At 47.2% G+C, this 21,791-nt stretch overlaps 1 protein-coding gene across 3 annotated transcripts; it reads left to right on the forward strand.

The window, feature by feature from the left end:
- Positions 1-1,767: 1,767 nt before the first annotated feature.
- Positions 1,768-20,316, forward strand: LOC147437878 (uncharacterized). Of its 3 annotated transcripts, XM_086487307.1 has the most exons (7): positions 1,768-2,106; positions 2,484-2,570; positions 17,352-17,429; positions 17,509-17,541; positions 17,635-17,697; positions 18,878-18,991; positions 19,755-20,316. In XM_086487307.1, exons 1-7 carry the CDS (start codon positions 1,840-1,842, stop codon positions 19,950-19,952), a joined length of 840 nt encoding a protein of 279 aa, XP_086343433.1. In that variant the 5' UTR covers positions 1,768-1,839; the 3' UTR covers positions 19,953-20,316. The 3 variants fall into 3 exon arrangements, with proteins under 3 accessions (XP_086343433.1, XP_086343432.1, XP_086343431.1); XM_086487305.1 differs by having other exon boundaries at positions 1,769-2,106; positions 17,509-17,697; XM_086487306.1 differs by lacking the exon at positions 2,484-2,570 and having other exon boundaries at positions 17,509-17,697.
- The last annotated feature ends 1,475 nt before the right edge of the window (positions 20,317-21,791 follow it).

The raw sequence follows: 21,791 nt of genomic DNA on the forward strand, positions 1-21,791 counted from the left end.
CAAGCCCCTCAGTCTTGCCAACACCAGTTGTGAGGCTCCTATGAGGAAATCCCTCTTCTAGTTCTTATATTCAAGTCTTGTCCATGCAAGCAAGCCTTGTCTTGAACTCAAGTCATGTAATCCAAGTCTTGTATCTAGCTCTCTTAATAAAAGTATTAAGTCTTATAATCAATATTAAGCTTATCATCAAGTTCAAGTTCTTGTATATTGTGAGCGCCTCCTCTTGCTCTCTTCTAGCTCTATGCGCGCTCATAAGAGTGGGGTGGATATGAATAAATCAATAAAATACCAAAGATTGCTTGGAATATTTGTTGCATGTCCAAGGACAGAGAGAGTTTAGGAGTAATGGATATATAGAAACTGGCCACCAAATTATTTGCCAAATGGGTGCTCAGATCAACTACCTCAAATGACTTATGGGCATGCTTGATCAGGAGAGATAAGCATATCTTCCATCTAAAGGAGTATAGAGCATGGAAAGACTTATCCTTTGAGGGCCTATTATTTTATAATGCTAATATTGTCCCAAAAGGCTCTAACTTGGTTTGCACGTATTGGAAAACCTGATTCTTCATCAAAAGCTATTGGACTCCTACTAGAAATTTAATGCATACTAAGCTCTTCTGGTTGAATGACTCCATTTGGTTTGGGCATTACCTAAAGGACACTCACGCTCCTCTCATTAGAAGGCCCCACAATTGCTACAAAGTTGGGATCAAATGTTTGGAAAGACGTCTTCAAAGATGAGCAATTGCTAACAAAAGCTCAACTTCTCCAACATACCGAATTTTAGTTGGATGTGCAAATCATGTCTCAGGAATAATGGAGGTAATGAAGTCGGGGCACCAATTTTTTTCAAAAAGCAACAATTTACTTCAACAAAGATATGTAAACTCATTTACAACTCAACATGCCCTCAAGTAAGTATGGAACTCTCTTTGGTAGCAAAATTTGAGCTTCTTATGGAAGATTTCTTGGAATTCCCACCAATGGGCTTACAGGTTCAAATGCCCATGGGCTTACTGTTTATCTGTCAAGCAAAATTTCCTCATGTGATTAATTGTTCATCAGGGGTTATGGATTGGTGCTAAGGCCAAAAAGATTGTATTTTTTATGGGATTTGTTGCATGTCTCGTCTTCGAAACTCTTGCTCATGTGTTTATCAACTGTCCACACAACTTCCAATTCACAAAGGAATTACTTAGAGCCTCTGGTGATAGTCTGCTCCAGATTTCATGGAAGTCAATTATGTTGGGGGAATGCAAGCAGATGGATATCCCTTTACGGACCTGTTTTCGAAGCGCATAGATCTGGCACATATAAAATGAGAGGAACAAGGCTGCCTTTGGTAGATTCCATCATACCAATCTTGCACAAATTAAGGACCACTTGCTTGATCATCATGAGGGAGATCACATCCCATATCAAGGAAGCCTCTCATTTAAGTATTAGTGAGATTAAAAAGTTATTTGTTGGCAGAAATGGAGAAAGTGTACTTTGGCCATTTTCGAGAACGCCAGACTGTATAGGATTTATGAGTATTTGGAATGGGTTAAGTGGCTTTAAGCAGCTATAGGCCAATTTTCCGTTCCTTCACTATTGTATCACAAGTAAGGATAGCCCCTATCTACCTTAGGGGGATTTGTATCTAGTTATTTTTCCCAAAAAAAAAATCCTTCAGGTTGCGATTATGCCATTCAGCTCTCGTCTGAACCCGGCCTTAGCCACATCAGCGAGACAGTCCAACGCGGCAGTCTGAACCCTGCTCAAATGATACGTGTCGATTCGTGGATCTCTTCTTGACGTGAGAAGACTATCGGCTGCTCACCAGCTTCTGCGATGGCGATGGTGAGCGGCATGCCTGTCTTCAGCCACAGTCTGCCGAGGTGGATGCATTACAAGGGCGCCAGGTGCCTGGGACCTCAGGGTGACTTGGCCTACCAGCTAGACGACGGCTTCAGCTCCTTCATTTTACCCCTTCCCCCTCCCCCTGTTCTTTTCCCTCGCAAGAACTTGAGTCGCAAGTTTGCTGTTCTCCTCATGCGCTCTGCTTATGATGCTGCAGACGAACTCGACTTTATTGCCATGGACAAGTTCCAAATGAAGGTAAGCTAGTCTGCCTTTTCTATGTGGTGTGTGTGTGTGTGTGTGTGTGTGTGTGTGAGAGAGAGAGAGAGAGAGAGAGAGAGAGAGAGAGAGAGAGAGAGAGAGAGAGAGAGAGAGAGAGAGAGAGAGAGAGAGAGAGAGAGAGAGAGAGATGTCCAAATAGTAATCACAGGTTTCTTGCATTAGCCTAAATGAATTTGCACCTGTAAAATTTTGCATATTTGTGATGAAAGCACATCTGCACAATGCATGCCAATTGCTAATTCTTGAAGCATGACATGTGCATTGCCTGGTTTACTACATGAATGTGTAAGATCGTGAGTCTTGCTTAGTGGATGGATGCTTTCAATGCTAACATTCCAACACCAATCTTGCAGTTTTGGAAGCTCAGACAGAGTGAAGTGGAGCCCTACACTCTTCAGTACAGACCTCTAAATGTCAAGTATGGAGACCTTACTGATCCTGTCTGTGCTCTTCTCCTAATCTTGCGAACTGTAAAGTAGTTTGTTAGTCACTCTACACCTTTTGCTTGCTTTAAGAAATTGTCTCCCGCCTGACTTGAGTGACTATGGTCCAAAAATGTGTGTTTAGGTAGGTGCTCACAGCTGCGAATCAGGGACAATTTAGGCATGTATCTTTAATGAAGAATATAGCTCCATCGCCAATATTTTTAACTTCTTACCTTGAGTTGCTGAAAGAAGAATGAATGTCAGCAGGTCTCTAGATTGTAGTATGTTACTTAACATGCTGCATACTGTTTATTACGTCTAGAAGCAAAGAGCAACAATTATGCCGTAGAGCTGGGGAAGTGGATATGCTCTAAACACAAGTGAGAGAGGGGACGAGAAGAATGTGCGCCAATGCACGGGGGGCGGGGCTGGGGGGGCTGGGAGGGTATAGAGAGAAGAAGAAGAAGAAGGGAAGAGACATCTAAATGTAGTAGAAACAATCCAAAGAGGTCCTAGAGATCTCTCCCTATCACACGTGATTGATGGAAAGGCTATTTCATTGATTCACGCATGCACAAATGCATGTCTGACATTTTTTTTTTCCCGAGAAAAAGATCCTTCTATTAGTTAATGAAACTGCCCATAGGTCTACAACCACCTCTTCAAGAGAGGGTTACAACAACCATGATGGGGAGACTCTCCCAATGAAAAACCAGCATATGTACAAAGGGGCTAAATCAAGAAATGGGGGGAGGGAAAAGCCACACAGGTGGTCAGTAGTGCCATCGGAGTACACCCTGGACCATGGTGTAGAAAGGCCCAGGACGCCATAGTCGAAGGAAAGCCTCTCTGCGCTCCCGCATGCGGTCGGAGCTGCCCTGTAGTCTCTCGAGCTGTCCTCTGAGAGTGTGGATCAGCTCTAGCCAAAGATCGCGAATAGTCTCTGCTGGTGGCACAGGGCGAGCCTCAAAGATGCAGAAGCAACGGGCCCGCCAGATGAACCAGAGTGTCAGGCCATTGATGAGCTCCCAACACTCCTCTCTCTCACTGCACCACTCCTGTGGAGTAAGCTCTATGGTAGGTTGGAGTGTAGGTCGCCCCTCCTGCATCACTATCATCCTGTTGGTGGAAGATAGCTCAAACTGAAGTGCCGGGCCCGTGAGGGTTGACCAAGCCGCTGCTCCCCAAGTGTACTGTCGAGCCGTGGAAAGAGCAGGCATCAGCCGAAGAACTCGAAGCCACACCTGCTGTGCCAAAGGACAGTCCCAAAGACAGTGGCACTGACTCTCCACAAGATGGTCACAAGCTGTACATGCGGCCGAGAGACCACTATGCACTAGCCAGCTCCCAATTGTTGTAGCTTTGTGTGCGACTAGCCACTGAAACAAGGTGACTCGCCTCGGTTGTCTGGAGCCCCACAATCCTCCAGAAGGCTGTCAAGAACTCAGCTGTGAAACCCTCCTCCTGCCAATGAGGTGCTGCAGCGGGGCGGGCCTCTCTCTGTGCTGCTAGTATGTGACGTCCCAGTCGAACAGTGTACTGAAAGAACGGGACACTTGGGTGGTCTGCAGAAGAGAAAGGGTCCCTCCAAAGCCACTCACCAGGATCCCACTGTATTCGTGCTAGTCGACAACACTCCCAAGCCCACAGCCTCCAATGTCCAGTCTCAAGAGTTGCTGGGTCAGGATCGATGACACAAGTCCTCCCACAGATGCCCACCTCTCAAGATCCTCTGAAAACAACACTCTACCACCTGCGGGGCCTCTACTGCAACTCGCTGTAAGCGTCCCTCACCCTGTAGCTCGAAGAAAAGGGATGGAACAGTCTCTGAGCAGGCTCGGACTGAGATGAGAACCTCCAATCGTGTGAAGGCTCCCATCCTCCTGGGTGCTATTGGCTCGAGAGGTGTGAGCCACTCTGTTGGAACTGCCTCTGAGATGTCTTGGCACATGCTCTGCACCCCTCTCATGCCCTGTAGCTGGAAACCCTGCACCTCCTCTGACAAGCCTGAAAACTCTAACCAGTCACCTAAAGAGCGCGTTGGACCCGCTGCCATGGGACCCCCGGAAACATGAGGCCGACTACCAACCAAGTGGCCTCTCTGAGTGCTAACCATGGGGTTCCAAACAAGGGGCTGTCGTAGGCGCTCCTCCGTGCAAGTAGACTGTCGCTGCTCCAGGCCTCGCCACAAGTGCTCCCAAGATCGAATCAAACTCACAGCGAAGCGGTCCTCCAGTCTCCTGCTCAAACCAACTCTGCGCATCTCTGTGAAGATCCATCTGGTCGAAGGTCGCCAGGGGCCTCCAACCTGAGGCACCCTAGCACGAAGCCGCTGTAGCAAGAACTCCTTCCAGGGCTCCTCACCTGGAAGAAGTCCTCTGACTATGAACTTCCCAAGAAGGGCTCTGCTCTACTGTGTTGGGTCAATGATCCCAAGCCCTCCCTGTGAACAAGGAAGAGTGATGACCTGCCAAGCCACTTTGGCTCGGGCTATCTGAGTAGTCACGTCCTGAAGTTCCTGATCAGCCTCTCTACCTGGCTGATACAAGAAGTCGAGAAGATCCAGCAAGAAGTGATGTACCACATAGTCGCCAACAACACTTGGTTGGCCACTTCTACTCTGCCAGCCAAAGAAAGTCTTGCTGAGCTCCAGTGTAACAACTTCCTCCTGATAGACAGGAGGAGGGGAGCAATCTGCTGCTCGGGAGACAAGTCCAAACCAACCTGACAGTCCAAGTATCGAACTGCAGTCCCTGGGGGAATCCACCTAAAACCCTCTCCTGGCATCCAATCGGGCATAGGAGCACTACCAACCGAGAAAGCCACTCTCTTTCTCCAATTGATCAGTGCGCCAGATGCACAACAGAAGGTCTCCAGAGCCTGCTCACACCTATGAAGGTTGGCCTCCTGGCCATTGAAACGAACGAGGAAGTGGATCTCCCGGCTACACGGACCGCCTACAGATACGCGTCGGACGAACCACCCGACCATAGCCACCATCCGGCAGCTCCCCCGTGTTGGGGCCAACGTCCGAGGACGTAGGCGTGCACCTGTAAGACCGAGCGTCCCATACCACTCTCTTGTGAGCGGGACATAACATACTTCCCCCCTTAAGAACCATTGATGTCCTCATCAATGAAGTGGGGATACTGAGCCTTCAAAGCTCTAACAGGTTCCCAAGTAGCAAACCTTTCAGATTGACCCTTCCATTTAATTAAGTACTTGTCATAAGCCTTTTGGCGCGAATGACGGGTACGATGATCTAAAACTGCTTCTGGTTCCCGAGGAATATACTCAGTTTGGATATCTTGTCATACATTTTCCTCGATAGGCACAACAACGTCTGCTTCGCCCAATTTCACTTTAAGGCGGTTGACATGAAACACTGGATGTACACTAACATCCGAAGGAAGAGCCAGTTTGTAGGCAACTTGGCCAATTTTCTTTGTGATCAAGAACGGACCACAATATCTAGCTGAAAGCTTATAATGCTTTCCTGTTCGCATAGTCTTGGAATCCTTGGGTATCTTCAGATATACCCATTGTCCCACATCTAGAGTCCTTGGAGACCTCTTTTGATTAGCATAAGTAGTGACTCGATCACGGGCCGTTCTTATACTATCCTTAGCCAATTCGAGCATTTCCTGCATGTCATACAAGAAATCACGAGCTTGGCGTTCCTTGACTTTCTCGAAGCCAATAGCAATTGGGGATTTAGGCTCAAATCCATACATCAGCATGAACGGGCTAAATCTAGTAGCAGAATGCTTGCTACTATTATAGGCAAACTCTAACTGTGGAAGATACCTTTCCGAGTCAGACTGCCTATGAGAGACATAGGCTCTTAACATGTCCTGTAACGTCTTATTCATCCTCTCAGTTTGTCCGTCGGACTCAGGATGGTTAGAAGACGACATACTCAACTTTGTCTGAAGATGAGCAAACACATCTCGCCAAAATCGGCCAGTGAACTTAGTATCTCGATCACTGACGATATCCTCTGGCAGACCATACAGCTTATAAAGCTGATCGACAAATAAAACCGCCAACTCATGGCTTTTTACTGTCGACTTTGTTGGTATAAACTTCGCCATTTTTGTGAGTCTATCGACCACAACCCAAATAGCGTCATTGCCCCGACTAGTATTTGGCAAACCGACGATAAAGTCCATGGAAATACTCTGCCACTTGGCATCTGGGATTTCCAATGGATGTAGCAGGCCAGCTTTCCTAAGGCGCTCTGCCTTATTGACTTGACACTGAGCGCATCTCTTCACATAGCTCTCTATGTAAGAGCGCATTCTTGGCCAATAGAAATATTGTTTGACCAAAGCCAAAGTTCTTTGGATGCCTGGGTGCCCAGCGCTAGGAACATCGTGGCATTCACACAAAATCCTTTGTCGAATCTCATCGATTTCCGACACGCAGACTTTACCATTTCTGAACAATAGTCCACCTCTAATGGAATATTGTCGTTGTCTCGTCTCTCGAGCACAACTCACTTGGGTCTCCGGACCACCCAAGCCTGTATGCGAGTCATGCCCCGCTTCGACCTCGTTCCATATCTTGCCAAAATGGCCATCGGAACGACATAGCCCTTGGAGAGAGATAGAAATCCGTCGAGATTTCAGCCATAGACAAGGCATTAACCTCAGGAATCCTGCTGAGCGCATCGGCAACTCGATTGCTGGATCCTTTTCTATAACGGATCTCAAAGTCAAACTCTTGCATAAGCTCAACCCATCTAGCCTTCCGGCCTCTGAGATCACCCTGATCACAGATATAGCGCAAGGAATGATGATCTGTCCATGCAACAAACGTAGAGCCATACAAGTAGTGCCGCCATTTCCTCAGGGCGTGGACTACGGCGTAAAGCTCCTTTTCATACGTTGGATAACGCATCTCAGCGTCAGAAAGCTTCTTACTTTCAAACGCGACAGGACGTCCATCCTGGTATAATGCCGCACCAATAGCATAATCACTAGCATCCGTTTCAACCACAAACGGTTTGCTAGGATCTACAATGTGTAATATTGGCGCAGTAGTCACCAAGTGCTTTAGTGTCCGAAAGCTCTCGTCGAGGCGCTCATTCCAAACAACAGGGGGATTACATTTACGATGAGGACCCGAAGTCTTCGGCCCTATCACCCCTCCTTTTAGAAGTTGTGTAAGCGGAGCAGCAACTTTAGAGTAATCCTTGATAAACTTGTGAAAGAATCCAGTAAAGCCTAATAAGGACTTTACTTGGCGTACATTCTTCAGAATGGGCCAATTTCGCACTTTATCCAATTTTTCAAGGTCGACGCGAATTCCATCGCGGGTAATGATGTGACCCAAGTACAGAAGCTCTTTCTTTAAGAATTCACTCTTAGAAGCCTTAGTGTAAAGCTTCTCAGTTCTCAGTACTTCGAGAACAGTGCGTATATGCACTAGGTGCTCAAACAAACTTCAGTTGTAGATCGAGATATCATCGAGAAATGCAACAACGAAGTTGCCCAAAAATGGTCTTAGCAGATCATTCATCATCTGCTGGAACGTAGCTGGAGCATTGGTCAAACCAAAAGGCAAGACCAAAAACTCGTAGTGACCATAACGCGTATGGAAGCCTGTCTTAGGAATATCTTCCAGTTTGATCCGTATCTGATGATAGCTTGATCGCAGGTCTATCTTCGTAAAATACAACCCTCCATGGAGCCGATCTATCAGATCGTCCATGCGCGGGAGCGGATACTTGTTCTTGACAGTGAGCTTATTCAACCCCTTGTAATCCACGCAGAAGCGCATAGTGTTATCCTTCTTTCGAGAAAGTAGCACTGGCGCTCCCCACGGGGATTGGCTAGGCCGAACAAAAACCCTGTCGAGATAATCCTTCAGCTGTCGTTGAATCTCGTCGTCCTCGATTTTACTAAACCGATAGGGTTGCTTTGAGAAGGGCTGACTACCAGCCACCAACTCAATGCCATGATGTACTCCTCTCGAAGGCGGCAAGCCAGGAGGTAGATCATCAGGAAAAACATCCTTGAAATCAGTCATGATTTCTCGGATAAGGTCGGATTCGTCGGAATCCCCAAGTTCAACAGAAGAACATGAAACATTTTTACGAAATTCAGTGACAGAAGTACCAGGCACTAATGAATCAAACCAAGCAGATGGTAGACATTGATAAAAGTCAACATCAAAAGACTTTATTTCTTTATACATTTCCAAAGCAGTAACAACTGGTATTGCAAAACCATCATTTACAGACTTCTGATTACAAAGCGACACAGATACATGAGGCATGTTGTGCTTAACAAAAACAAGAGAGTGATGTACATAGTCTATATACAATGAGTTTTGTTTATCATAAAACCATGGAATCCCTAAAATAATATCTGCTCTGTCCAGGCGCATGATGTGGAAATCCAGGTTCTCTTTGTAATCAGCCAGCTCGAGCGACAAGTCTGGAACCATCCGATTCCATACATCCGTATCCACGCCACAAGCCATCTTCACGCAATACTCATGGTCACTGTCCCGCGTCCGCAGGCTCAGTTTCTGCACCAATTTTGCATCCACAAAATTGTGTGAGCTTCCATTTTCAAGGAGTACGGTCACGTCGTGACCATCGATCTTCCCGGGGAAACGGAGAAGATCGTGCTTATCAAATACTTTGGTGCTAAAAGTACAATTAGTGCATGAACTGTGCGCTAAATGATGGATTTCAACTTGAACAACATCAGAGTTACCTGAGATCTCGTGAATATGAACCGAAGGACGACCTTGCGGTTTCTGTGTCTTCTTCTTCTTGGGCTCTATCCTTGATTTGGTGACCCGTCTAGCCACATCCGAAGCAAGCCCCCTTCTTCATTGCATTAGCAACTGCAGCATTTCTGGCTTTCTTCTTCTCGTGAGAAAATCTCGGCGGTGATTTGGACTTATGCTGGAATCGGGGTCGCTTCCTCGAAGCACCCTCACCGGATTGATGGTCTGCAGTTCTTTTCTTCTCATAATTCGCTCCATTTATTAAATGGAACGTCCTGGCCTTTGCCACTGCATCCTTGACGTCAGCCGGGGCTTTATCCTTAATTAAGACCCAACGGTAATCCTCATGCAATCCCAGCAGATACATGTGCACAGCGTGCGTAGAATCCACCTTGCAGAAGGTGAGCGCCTCTTTGAAAGCTGTCGTATATTTATCAAAAGACAGTTTTCATCGAAAGACTCTGTAGTTTGGCGTAAGCTTTCAAAGGGTCCATTTTAGCGAAATCCCTCTTGATTTTCACACAAAAGTCAGCCCACGTCATAGGCTTCTCTGTCATGTCGCGCCACCAGATAAGCGCCTTACTGTGCAGATAGAGAGGAATTGTCTGAATCCTCCGTTCATCATGCTCCCCATGGAGATCAAAGTATGTGGTCCACTAGTGCAGCTAGTTATTTATGGCCAGTTCCGTACACTCCTTCTCTTCCCCTGAGAAATTTGTAGTTTGTACGGAATCGTGGCGGTCGGACTACCCTGTGAACGCCCAAAAGCAGCAATCTGCATCCGCAATTGCTGGAGATGGGTTTCGCCCTCGGAAATACGCGCTGTCGTCGATTGAGCCATATTTTCGAGAGTAGAGAGTCGGAACTGAGCCCTTGCACGACCCCTTCGAGAGAGGCGAAGCGAAGGTTCGTCTGAACATTCGCGTTTTCCAGAGCGGTAACACGCTAGTCGAAACTCTGGAAAGTACTTGTAATCCATGTGTAGAGAGCATGCGTGAATGGAATTTGGATATTACTTGGCACATCGTCACGTTGCACATTTGAGCTGGAGGAATCCATGGCAGAGCGCGTGAAAAATAGGAAATTTCACGCAAAGCTGGGGCTTTTCTACGCTTTTCGGTCGCGAAAAGTTGAAGTTTGAAAAGCTCTACGCGTCGGCGTGAGCGTCTGAAGGCGAGCAGGTGATGGCGGGAGCGCTAGCAGGTGAGAGAGAGGAGTGGCAGGAGAGGAGCAGGGAGTTCAAAAAGTGAGGCTCTGTAAACTCTGCAACTCTGTGAGTTTTTTTTTAATAAACTCAGGTTTCAGACCATACTTTAAAAAAACTCAAAAAGTCCACATTTAAAGAGTCTGCCCATTTTATAATGGGTACCCCTTTTAAAAAAAACGATGTAGGCCTTGCAGCGTGGGAAAAAAAAAGCGTGCGCTGAAGCTGTCGCGTGGAGACCACGAAGGAAAGAATCAGGCGTGTGGGTACCCGTGGCCAGCACGCAAAAGGGGCGTCAGTAAGGAGCCAACGTTGGAAGGTGGATTCCACGCCAGCAGTCAATGCTTTTTGCACGATTGTTCCTTCACTGCATATGAGCTCACGCTACAGAGAGAGGTAATTCTCTCTCTCTCTCTCTCTCTCTCTCTCTGAGTAAACTGCGCACAGAAAGAAGACTACAGAGAGAGTAAATAAAAACAGTATGCTGAAATTGTAATCTGGAATCAGCAAATCAATAACTAAATGACTGATTTTCATCGAAAATCAGCAGAGTTGACAAAAATCCCATGATTTTCAGCACCTGCACATGCTAAATTGCTGAATTTTATCAAAAGTCAGCGAAAAACACAAAAAATTTCACCTGCAAACATACTCATGAGAAGAAAATAATTAATTAAACTGTCATTTCATCAAAACTTGCATGAAACAGTGGTTATCCGACTCGAACCAGCCCGCAGGTGTGCACACGGTCCTTCGTGCAACCAAGCTGGCTGTGATACCATGAAACGAACGAGGGAGTGGATCTCCCGGCTACACGGACCGCCTACAGATACGCGTCGGACGAACCACCCGACCATAGCCACCATCCGGCAGCTCCCCCGTGCTGGGCCAGCGTCCGAGGACGTAGGCGTGCACCTGTAAGACCGAGCGTCCCATACCACCCGGCCTCACCTCCTCGAGGTGACCTCGCGCACTCCTAGCCTCGCGGGCTAACCACTGGCACTCTACCAATGGGGGTCGATAACTGTAAATGAGGCCTTGGCCTCCCTTCTATAATAATGGCCGGCCACACTGGCCGTGTTCACACTACGTCCGCCCGGACACTGGACGCCCATCCCGACGGCATCTGGGCTAGATCCCCTCTCCTGTGAGCGGGACATAACTGCCATCTAAGTACAAGGCTGAGTCGTCGGCAAACTTAGCGTCCAGTAGCTCATCTCCCCGAATATGGAGTGCTAAGCCCCGTAGACCAACCTGCTGCGACACCAAAAACATGCTCATCGCCTCCGCATAGAACAGAAAGAGGAAGGGGGCAAGAGGACAGCCTTGTCTGACCGAACGTGTGAGCATGAAGCGATCACCTCTACCTCCTGCCAAAAGTACCTGATTGTGAGACTGTCTGTACAAAGCTGACACCCCTCTGATCCAAGCATCTGAGAAGCCCATCTTGCGTAGAGTGCCCTCTAGAAAGTCCTAGTCAACTCTGTCGTATGCCTTCTCAAAATCGAGAAGAAGAATCACCAGATCCTCACCATGGAGCCGCGCTAGGGCAGAAGCCTCCCAAAAAGTAAAGATGTTGTCAAGGATACTGCGTTCCTTGACAAAACGTGTCTTAGTCCCATGTATAAGGCTCTCTAGAAGTGGCTGGATCCTCAAACTCAGAGCCTTGGCAAGAATTTTGTAGGCTGAGTTGAGGATGGTGATGGGGCGCCACTGTCAAATCTCATCCAAGGAGCCACCCTCCTTGGGAATGAGGTAGATCAAGCCCTCACTCATGCTGTCAGGCATCACTCCTGTGTGCAAGATGTACTGAAAAGCACTACAGAGATCTGGGCCAAGCAAGTCCCAGTACTCCAAGAAAAAACTGGGAGTCAACCCATCCTCACGTGGACAACTACCACGGGAGAGGGCACTAAGAGCCGTGTGCAGCTCCTCAAGCTGAAGTGGCAGCTCAAGCCTATGACGCATCTCCTCAGTCACAAGGCAAGGCATCTGTGCCCACACCTCCTCCCTGCATGCATCCTGACGCTCTGACTGAGGCTCTGCAGACAGACAGTAACTCACGGTAAAAGTCAGTAGCAACTGCACGCATATCCTCAGGCTCAGAAGCAATGGACCCGTCGGGCCTCCTCAACTGACTTACCTTGGCATGCGAATGTCGAGGTCCCACTGCCTCGAAGAAAGCACCAGTCACTCTGTCCTCTGCAACGAAGCAATGCCCCTTTTGAGACGCTGCTCCTCCTCTTTCGCTGCAGCCCGGCGAGCCAAAGACTCCTGGAGAAAGAAATGACTAATCTGAGCTAGTCTTGAGGCCACTCTGTCAATAGGAGAATCCTGCCTGTCCAAGCTCTCTGTCCAAAGAGCCTCTACTCGCTCTTTGAGTGCAGAGTCCAGCAAGACCCTCTCTGGGACGCGAAGCATCGTGCTCCCTCTCCTCTACTTGTCTTCCATTGTGAGGATCACTAGTGCATGGTCCGAGAAGGAAGTCCCTGCCAGAATGCCAACTGTCCCTCCCAAGTCACTGAAATGGTCACTAGTGTAGAAGCGATCTATCCGCGAAATATTCACTCCTCCCACTCTGCGGTCCGAACGAGAGAAGGCAAGGCTGTCTGGGGGCCTCACAAAACTAGAGTGCTGCCAAACATCCGAGACCCTCAGAGTCATACAAAACCTCTCCCAAGCTGCCAGCTCAACTACATGCACAGTAGCATGGCTACCACCAATCCTGTCAGAAGGGTCCTCCAACATGTTGAAGTCCCCCCCTATGCACCAGTGTTCTACCTGCGGCAGAGACTCAACTATCTGTGACCAAAACTCTACTCGAGCACTCGCCATATTGGGCGCATAGATGTTCAGGAAGCCCACAAGGCAACCCTGAACCTGCATAGTAATCCACTGAGCCCTGCCTGACACAATAATCCCTCTGCCCACAATGGCCTGCTGCAAAGAATCCGCAATAGTCATACATACCCCACCTTGGATGCCTCCAGGTCCAAAAGCAGCTGACCGAAAAGTATCATATCGTCCGCGCAAGAGCTGACCACAACGTCTAATGCGGCTCTCACACAGATGGTGCTCCTGAAGCATAAGGGGATCAATCTCTCCTCCCACAAGGCAGTGCTGAAGCTCCTGATGCAGTCGGCCCCATTGACGATGAAACTGGGGCCCACCAAGTCCCTGCACATTCCATGAGACGATCCTCATGGGGAGCGAGAGAGAACAGATGCTGCCGCAACAGCTAAACGTGCTATCTTCGAGGCGGGGGGGGAACTCGGGGGGAACTCGGGGGGGGGGGGAGGGGCTGTCGAGGGTGAAGCTGAGGTGGGGGCTGGAGCAGGGACCTCATCATGCTCAAGAGGACCGAAACGATTCCCCGTGGGAACTCACTGCTGCTGGGCAGGCGCCTGAAGACCACTCTGAGTGTCAGGTTGTCTCTGTGGCCCTTGTCGTCGTCGACCACGGATCTGCTACCATCCCTCCTCCGCTGGAGCCCTAGGCTCTGAGGGAGGCTCTGCATGTGTGTGCTGTGTCTCAGCCTGTAGCTGCTGGCCAGCCCTTGCAGGCTGGGGCTGAGTCTGTGGTGTAGGTCAAGGCCTCCTCCGTGGACAGGCCTTCGCAAGATGGCCCATCTGTCGACAAATGAAGCACTGGTTCGGGAGACCCGAATACTCCACGCTCTGTTTGAACCAACCCCCACTAACCCGGGGCAGAAGAATGACCTTCGGGAGCGTGTGAGTGTCCCTAACCAGAACGCGAACTGAGGAAATGCCGGCAGCTACCGAGGCTGCCGTGCGAGGTGTCTCCAGGATAGTCCCAATCGCTGAGCCTATCCTGGACAAAAGTGGTAAGTACTCCCTCCGCAAACCAGGAAAGCAGACGGAGATGGGGATGTCTGCCTCCTCTACCAGAACATCCGAAGCAAGGTCAAAACCATGTCTTCACTATCGAAAGTGGGCTCGAGTTGCTCAGATGGTCAACGGACTCATGGCGATGACCTTGGACACCATCTCAGAGGTCTCAAACTCGATCTGATAGTAGCCTCGTCCGAGTATCTGTACGTCCAAGATCTTGCCCACCTCTGCAAGTAGGTGGGCCTGGAGAAGGTCACGCAGCTCTCCTCTGCTGGGTCGGGTACCGAGAATCTTGCAGATGACAGAAGTCGCCTGCAAGCGCTCTACCTCTGCGGCTAGGCTCGCTTGCTCTGTCGGTGAAAGAGCAAGTTGAATGGTGGGCTCAGCGGGGTCGGGCTTCGGGGGCTTCGGTAGAGTCCCTCTGTGGCGAAGCTGGAGCCTCCATATGTGTCTGCTGCTGAGTCGAAGAAGGCGGGAAGGACGCAAAGCTCCCAGCAGGCCATGGGGACAGACTCCTGCGAGCAAAAACGGGGGTTGCGGGGGGGGGGGGGGCAATGCGAAACGGGAGAAAAGGGGCGGGGGGCGAGAGGGGGGGGGAGGGCAGCAGGCGGGGGTAGGCAGCGGCACGGGCAGCGGGCGGAGATGCGGGCAGGAGCAGTGGGGGAGGAGGGGGACTGCGCACACAGGGGACGGGAAGCGCGGGCACGGGCTGGGGTGGATAGCGCAGGGAGCAGGAGGGGGGGGGAATACGCGAAGGCGGGGAGGAAGGCGCAAGCAGCAGCGAGCTCCCGCAATTCTCATGTCTGACATTATGAAGCAGATTTTTGCTTTTTCCAAAAACTTTATCCCCCTTTGACGACCTGTTGCGCATAGCTCATTTACTCTGTCAGACTATTAAGCCACTCATATATAGAGTCGAAGCAGAATCTAACTACTACTTTTGTGTTGGAGTATTCGGAGTTTTGCTGCTTCACCATAGTCTAGGGCATACTTGGATGGCTAGTGTGTCCTCTGGATGGCCACCTACTGCATAGTGGCATCATTGTCCACGGTCAGCCAGTCTGGCATTGGGGCACCCACAGTTGGGCCTTATTTTTAGGGTGCTCTCTCTTTTATCCATTTATTTATGGGTCGTGGATGCTTTCCCCTGCTTCCACCACCGACGCCTATATATGTAGGGCACGTGGGAGGCTTGGTAGGCCTCTTGTAAGTCTTATACCGCCTATTGCTGATTGGATGGTTTATGGTGGTTATGGGGGGATGATCAGTCCCCCTCTCTCATCTCACTTGCATCTGTCTGGGACCTGCCCCCCCCCCCCCCCCCCCCCCCCCCCCCCCCCCCCCCCCCCCCCCCCCCCCCCCCTTTTGGGCTTCTGCCCACTCACACGGTATCAAAGGCCTAGATGTATCTTTATCCCTAGATATATCTTTTGTTTTTTTTTGGGATTTTCCTCATGATCTCATCGTATATCTTTCAAGGTTTATTCCCATCACTTGTTTATGGACCTAATGGATGATTAGATATCTTAATTGCAATAACTGACTGATTGATGTACTCTTACAAACGTTTGTTTGAGTATGAGAGATGAAATGTCTGCTGCATTTTGTCTCTTCTCACCAACAGGGGTGATAGTGACAATTGATATGATGGATTTAGCGTATCTAGACATCTGTTAGAGATCGGATGTGATGACTAAAGGATTCATTGAACTTAGAGTTCGTGCCTAAGGTCTTGTAGAGAGCAAAGATGTGAATGTGATTCTAATGCATCAATAGGTCTATCTGGATGAGATGATTGGTTATTGATCTTATGGCATCAAAATTTCCAGAAGGATGAGTTTTGAGCTCGTCTTGAGATGTTAAGATAATGATCTTGGTACATCAACAGTTTTGGATAAATTGAGTTTAAAGGTTTGCATATGAGTGTTCAAATCAACTATATGAATGTGGATTGATAGCCGCAGTGTGGATTAGGATATGTGCAGATGCATGATTTTGAAATGTAATTGTTTTGTGAGGATGCTCATTGACATGTTTGCATGGAACCATAAGGTGATGTGAATCTGAAAGTGACAAGATTAGTAGATCAAGACATCTGTTTAGAGATCTGCGCGATCTGGATGTGTTGCTAAACAAGTCATATTGATCATGATTCGTGTCTGAGATATCGACAGGGATAATGATGTGAATGTGATTGTGGTTGTTCAGCGACTAAGTGTCTTTGTGCCAGTGCATGGTTTGAGCGGTCAAATGCATGTATGCATAGAGTTAGTGCCTACTGAGCTGGTCCATTGTTTACTATCTGTTTTACAGGTGTAATCGATGGCAATTACTCTTCTTTTTTGGGGGGGTATGGGGGGGGGGGGGTAGGGGTATGTCTCAAAGTGATGATGTGGAAAATGACGTGACAAGAAGATAGAGAGAGAGAGCTAAGAGTATGACTGGCAGAATCTTGGCAATTGTGCCATGATTCACAGCTGGAAAAGATTGCTCTATGGATGCCGATGCGGCAGCTTGCAGTTAGCAGTTGACTTTGTACAACGTTTGGAGGTGCCTTGTTTTAGTAGGTGTTGCTTTTGGGCACCATGCTTCTGTATCTGTTGTTTTTGGGGCTTAAGTGCCCATATCTAAGTGTGCCTTGGGGGTCACTCTAGCAGTTTAATGCATGGTTGCGTAGTTGTAGAGTGACTCCTTGGTAGTTGTACTGTGTAGCTTATTAATAGAAAGAAGTACCGAAAGGGGCGCTAGACTTTGGGGCGAGTGCATCCAGAAGTGGAACTCCGCCATTTGTGTCTCTTGTCTACTTGTGAAGTTCTCTCTTTCAAGTTGAAGTGTTTGCTATTGTGGTTCAGTTTGGTGATTGTTGCAATGATTTCACCGCCTTGCTAGTGGCTTGCGAGGAATAAATGGTGTGGGTTATTCTGGCTAAAGACTTTGTCTGTGTTTTGCATCTTCTTGCAGCTTATTCTGGCTAAAGACTTTGTCTGTGTTTTGCAGCTGTATTTTGACTTCATAAGTTTTGCTCAATTTGCAACAATCTCTAATGAGATGAAAAATGGTCAATATGTGTTTCAGGTAATTAAGTGCTTCAAGATTACATTTTTTCATACCAAAGACAAGTTTGTGGTCCTATTGTCTCGAATCTGTTATGTAGGAGAGAAATGGAGCCAATGGTGAGCTCCAAACTGTAAGAAGAGATGCAAGTAGTTTGACAAATTCCCAACTTCCTCAAGCTTTTACCAGAAGAGCTGGAAATCTCATTTATAGCAGATTGCTGCAGGGTTTTGAAGGTGAAAGTTTCAATGTGCCAAGGCCTTGCCCTCCTAAATCAGACTCTACATGTGTAAGCTGAGTCTCTAGCTTGAAGCGGTAGGCTGCTGTCGTACATGTTGTCTAGCACTGTCATAAGTATGGGTGCCATGATTTTCTCTATGTTTAATAGTTTCATAGTTTGACAATAACATAATTGATATCTGCACCTACAAAGGCGAATTGCTGCGGCAGTGTGTTGCCTGCGAGATTACGTTTTCAGATTGAAGAGCCACCTTCAGAGGCTTTTTGGATTTCATTAACATTTTTGTGCTCATCTGCAGTATAGAATGCTGCCTATGTAGGATGCATCATACTAGTGGAGGTCATGCCATCATTGGTGCAAAGAACTGCGTAGTTTGTTATCTTGTTTTTGTTGTTTGTTTGCTTCCTGTAAGATTTCTTCCAGACAAGGTAGTGCTTGGGTGTCTGTGTACGCACGTGGGAGCACGCGTACATAAGAAAAAGAAAGAAAGGTATATTAACATCTTCTAGAGGGCTGAACTCGGCCTCGTGGGTGGTGGTGGTTTGGAGGGGTAGGTATCTCTCTCTTCTGTTGCAGATTTTGGTGCAGGTTCAATGCTTCTTTGCAGATGGACTTAGGATTTTCCTGCATCGAGGGATATGCTTTTAGGTGAAGTGGTTTGTCAAGTGCTTAGTAAACAATGAGGGCATCGAGATTCTAGTGTTAAATTGGTAGTTTCACAAGTGATCCTTAGACTGGAGAGGAATGACTCGTACTTTCTTGAGGCCCGCAGGTGGACACAGGAAAAGGCTTTGTCATAATTCTGGGCCAGTTACGTTCGTAAGTACAACTGCCCTTTAAATTTTTTCCTAGATATTGCTCATTTGGATCCTGTTGGATAGAGGGGCTTAAATGCCTTTCTTATTCTCTAGTCGTATATGTTTTATGGATAGCCAATTGTCCGATTGTCCAAGGTATCATGCTATTGCACATTGCAAAGTAGTTGAGGGTGCAGCGTTTTGTGGACGGCCAATTGTTTGATTGCCCAGGTTGGGGCTCCTGGCTGCCTCTGCCCATATGTGCGAGAGATTGGTCTTTGTGTAACGCTGTTTAGTATGTAGTCTTCTGCAGTGAATTGTTTTGTGTGCTAAACGTTTTTAGTATGTAGTGCTGTTAAGCATTGTAATTCTGTACACCTTGTGTTAGGCTATGCTAACAAACATTCCTGTTAATTGGTTGTGTTTTGCAGTTGGCAGAAGGCATTAGCAAACTTCTCCAACTTTTTGTGGATCAAGGATATGCTCTTAATGCAAATGTGGAGGAGGTCAAGATTGACAAAATGGCGAATGATTTAAAGCTGAGGGTAGGATCTTTGCTTTTCTTTTCCTCTCTTCTTTTTCCTCTGACGCTCTCTCAGTCCTTGGCAATCTGTATTATATCTCTATTTGCAAAGGCATATACTACTGGTATCTAGCTAAATGGCAGTGTAATCATGCTGCATGTTTTACAGTTGTCACTTGGTGTGCAACTCAAATTTTGAGTTGCTTATGTTGTCTTTCCTTGATCACTCTCCATCATGCTTGCACATCATTAATAATCCTGTGTTTATTGCATACTCTTTTGTCATAGTGCTTCCACCCAGCTGAGCATGTGACCTCTATGCATGGGGGAACGCCTTGTCTTTGGTTCTGAAAAGGACTCTAGATTGATCAAAAGAGAGCTGGCTCCTTAATCCGCACTCCTGAGACATGTCACACAGTTACAGTTTTGATAGACAAGATTGTGTTTGGCTAATAATTTGCAGGGCTTTCGACAAGTTGTTCCGCAAGCTTTAGGCAAGAATCGAAGGGTTTGGAAGATGTAAGACAAATTTTGTGAACTGGATAGTATAGGAGGCAAAGGTGGTTGTTCATTGTCTGTCTTGACCATGCATGAGCTGGTGCAAGGCTAAACTGCACTTTGGATTCTTGATCCAAGTATTACTTGATTGTTGAAATGTTTGGTCAGCAATGATGGATCGTGTACCCTTTTGTCATTATCATAATCATGGTATATGGCTTCTTGTGGTATGTGAATCTTATGGTTTCATCTCAACCTGTTATATTTTGCTGTACAATGTGATTCAGATTCGCCTTCTAGGAAGTTCGACCTTGTGGGGAATGCGGACACTGGCAAGCAGACGGGCCTCAGTTCTGAATAATTTTGACGCACTCGCTGTGAAGGCCTTTCTTGAGGCCAGCTCACGGAGTGCTTCATTCAACATTCATTTCACCGACACTTACAAAGAGGAGATTTGGACAGTCGGCAATTCGGATCAGTTGTAGTTCAACTAACGAAGTTTTGTGAAAAGGTGGTTGGTTTGTTGTGGTATAGCTTTACATGTATTCAGAAATAGATCGTATGAAATCACCTGAAAGTGGAACTTGCATGAAAAAACAAGAGTTTGTCGACCTTTGCAACACATCTAGTAGTCTGTCTAGCTCTGCCACTTTGTTCCTTGTTTCTTGGAATGTAGCCAAGCATCCCAAAAGCTAGTTGCCATGTAATTGAGCTGAAACTCTTTTAAGATATGAGACTTGGGACTTACACATGAGTGACTACCTAGACCCATGTTGTATTGTATATTCATGAATATGATATTCATAACATTACATCAAGAAAATCTAGTGGACGTCTTTTTGCTGTGTCTACAGTTTTTTCCTATGTATCAACGTTCATGGGAGCCAATATACAAGTAATACTTGTTTGTCTGCAGGTGTCAACACATAAAGTTGTTGGTTGTGATGGTTGTATAGTGGAAAGGATGCTTTCCACTAGTAGGATGCTTATTCAGTTTGAAATTGTGTTTGTGTGAGAGTGAGAGGGAGGGGGAGAGAGAGGTGAGAGACGAGATGGATTGTACTAATATCGTCTTCAAAGACCAAAATGACCTATGAGACCAAGAAGGTAAAATCATAGTGAGACTTGATACAATTGTATGGACACCATGATCGATCGCACCAAAACAGATGGTCATATATGCGTAAAACAACTCTATCGAGGTCCACAATCTGCAAGCATTACTAGCATAACTAAACCAAGTGTGCCAAGTCTGGGACAAACAACTCAACTGAGTACAAAGCACATAACCATATGCACAAGTAGTGAGCAAACAGTGCTCAAAACGCATCCCAAGTAGGCTTGCAAAGATACGCTAAAAAAACATGTAGAAATTGGAAAGCATGTGAGCCACACGAGCATATGCAACTCTCACTCTTGCGAGTGTGCACATGGTTGACAAAACTTGTCAAAGTGAGTAAAAAACTCAATCGCTAAACCATCAAAGAGTAGGCTATGAATACGTGCAAAACATGGCAAGAATATGGGGACAAATGAACATAATTTCTCTGTATTTTAAACAAAATCTCACAAAAAAACAGAAGCACAAATAGTATCTATGCACTGCCAAAAGCTTGGCAAACTAGCTCACTCTTGAACGAGTGGCTCTATGGACTTGTAATTGTCCAAAAACACTATAAATATGTGAACGTGCTACCTACTAGCTATACCTAGCTCAAGTTGTATCCACATGCATACGTAGCAAGAAACTTTACAAAACCGCGCTAAAATCACTCTCTAGAATGTCCCATGCAGTCATACATGATCACTATTTGTGTCACGTAATCTGCATTGGGAGGACTGTGCAACCTGTGAGTAAATCACCTAGAAACTGGCGCAACCTCACCGATCGAAAAACATGTCGCCCGAAAGCCAAACTCGAAGTACAATCCAGTCGAGTGTGGTCGTAAACGTCGTCCAACAACCGAGTGCCCTTGTGGGAAATCTGCTCTAGAATGGTTTGTCGAAGCCATGTGTCGGTATGTATCGATGAAGCAGGAAAATGGAGAATCATCTAAGTTGAACCATTGTCGAAGGGGGGGGGGTCTGGCCAAGGAGATGCTGCGGAGCAGAGCATGCTCGTGGGAAATCCGCTCTAGAATGAATCCATATGTGTCGGTATGTACTGCTGAAGTAGGAAAATGGAGAATCAACGAAGTTGAATCACTGTCGATGGGGGGAGGGGTATCTCACCAAGGAGATGCTGCGGAGTCGAGCCACTCCAGATGTGGACTAGATAAGAGCCAATGCTGCTCTTGCTTGTTTGTCTCCTGCCAAGTTGAAGT

This window comes from Adiantum capillus-veneris, chromosome 17 (genome assembly GCF_014529385.1).
Source record: "Adiantum capillus-veneris isolate H3 chromosome 17, ASM1452938v2, whole genome shotgun sequence".
NCBI classification, from domain to species: domain Eukaryota; kingdom Viridiplantae; phylum Streptophyta; class Polypodiopsida; order Polypodiales; family Pteridaceae; genus Adiantum; species Adiantum capillus-veneris.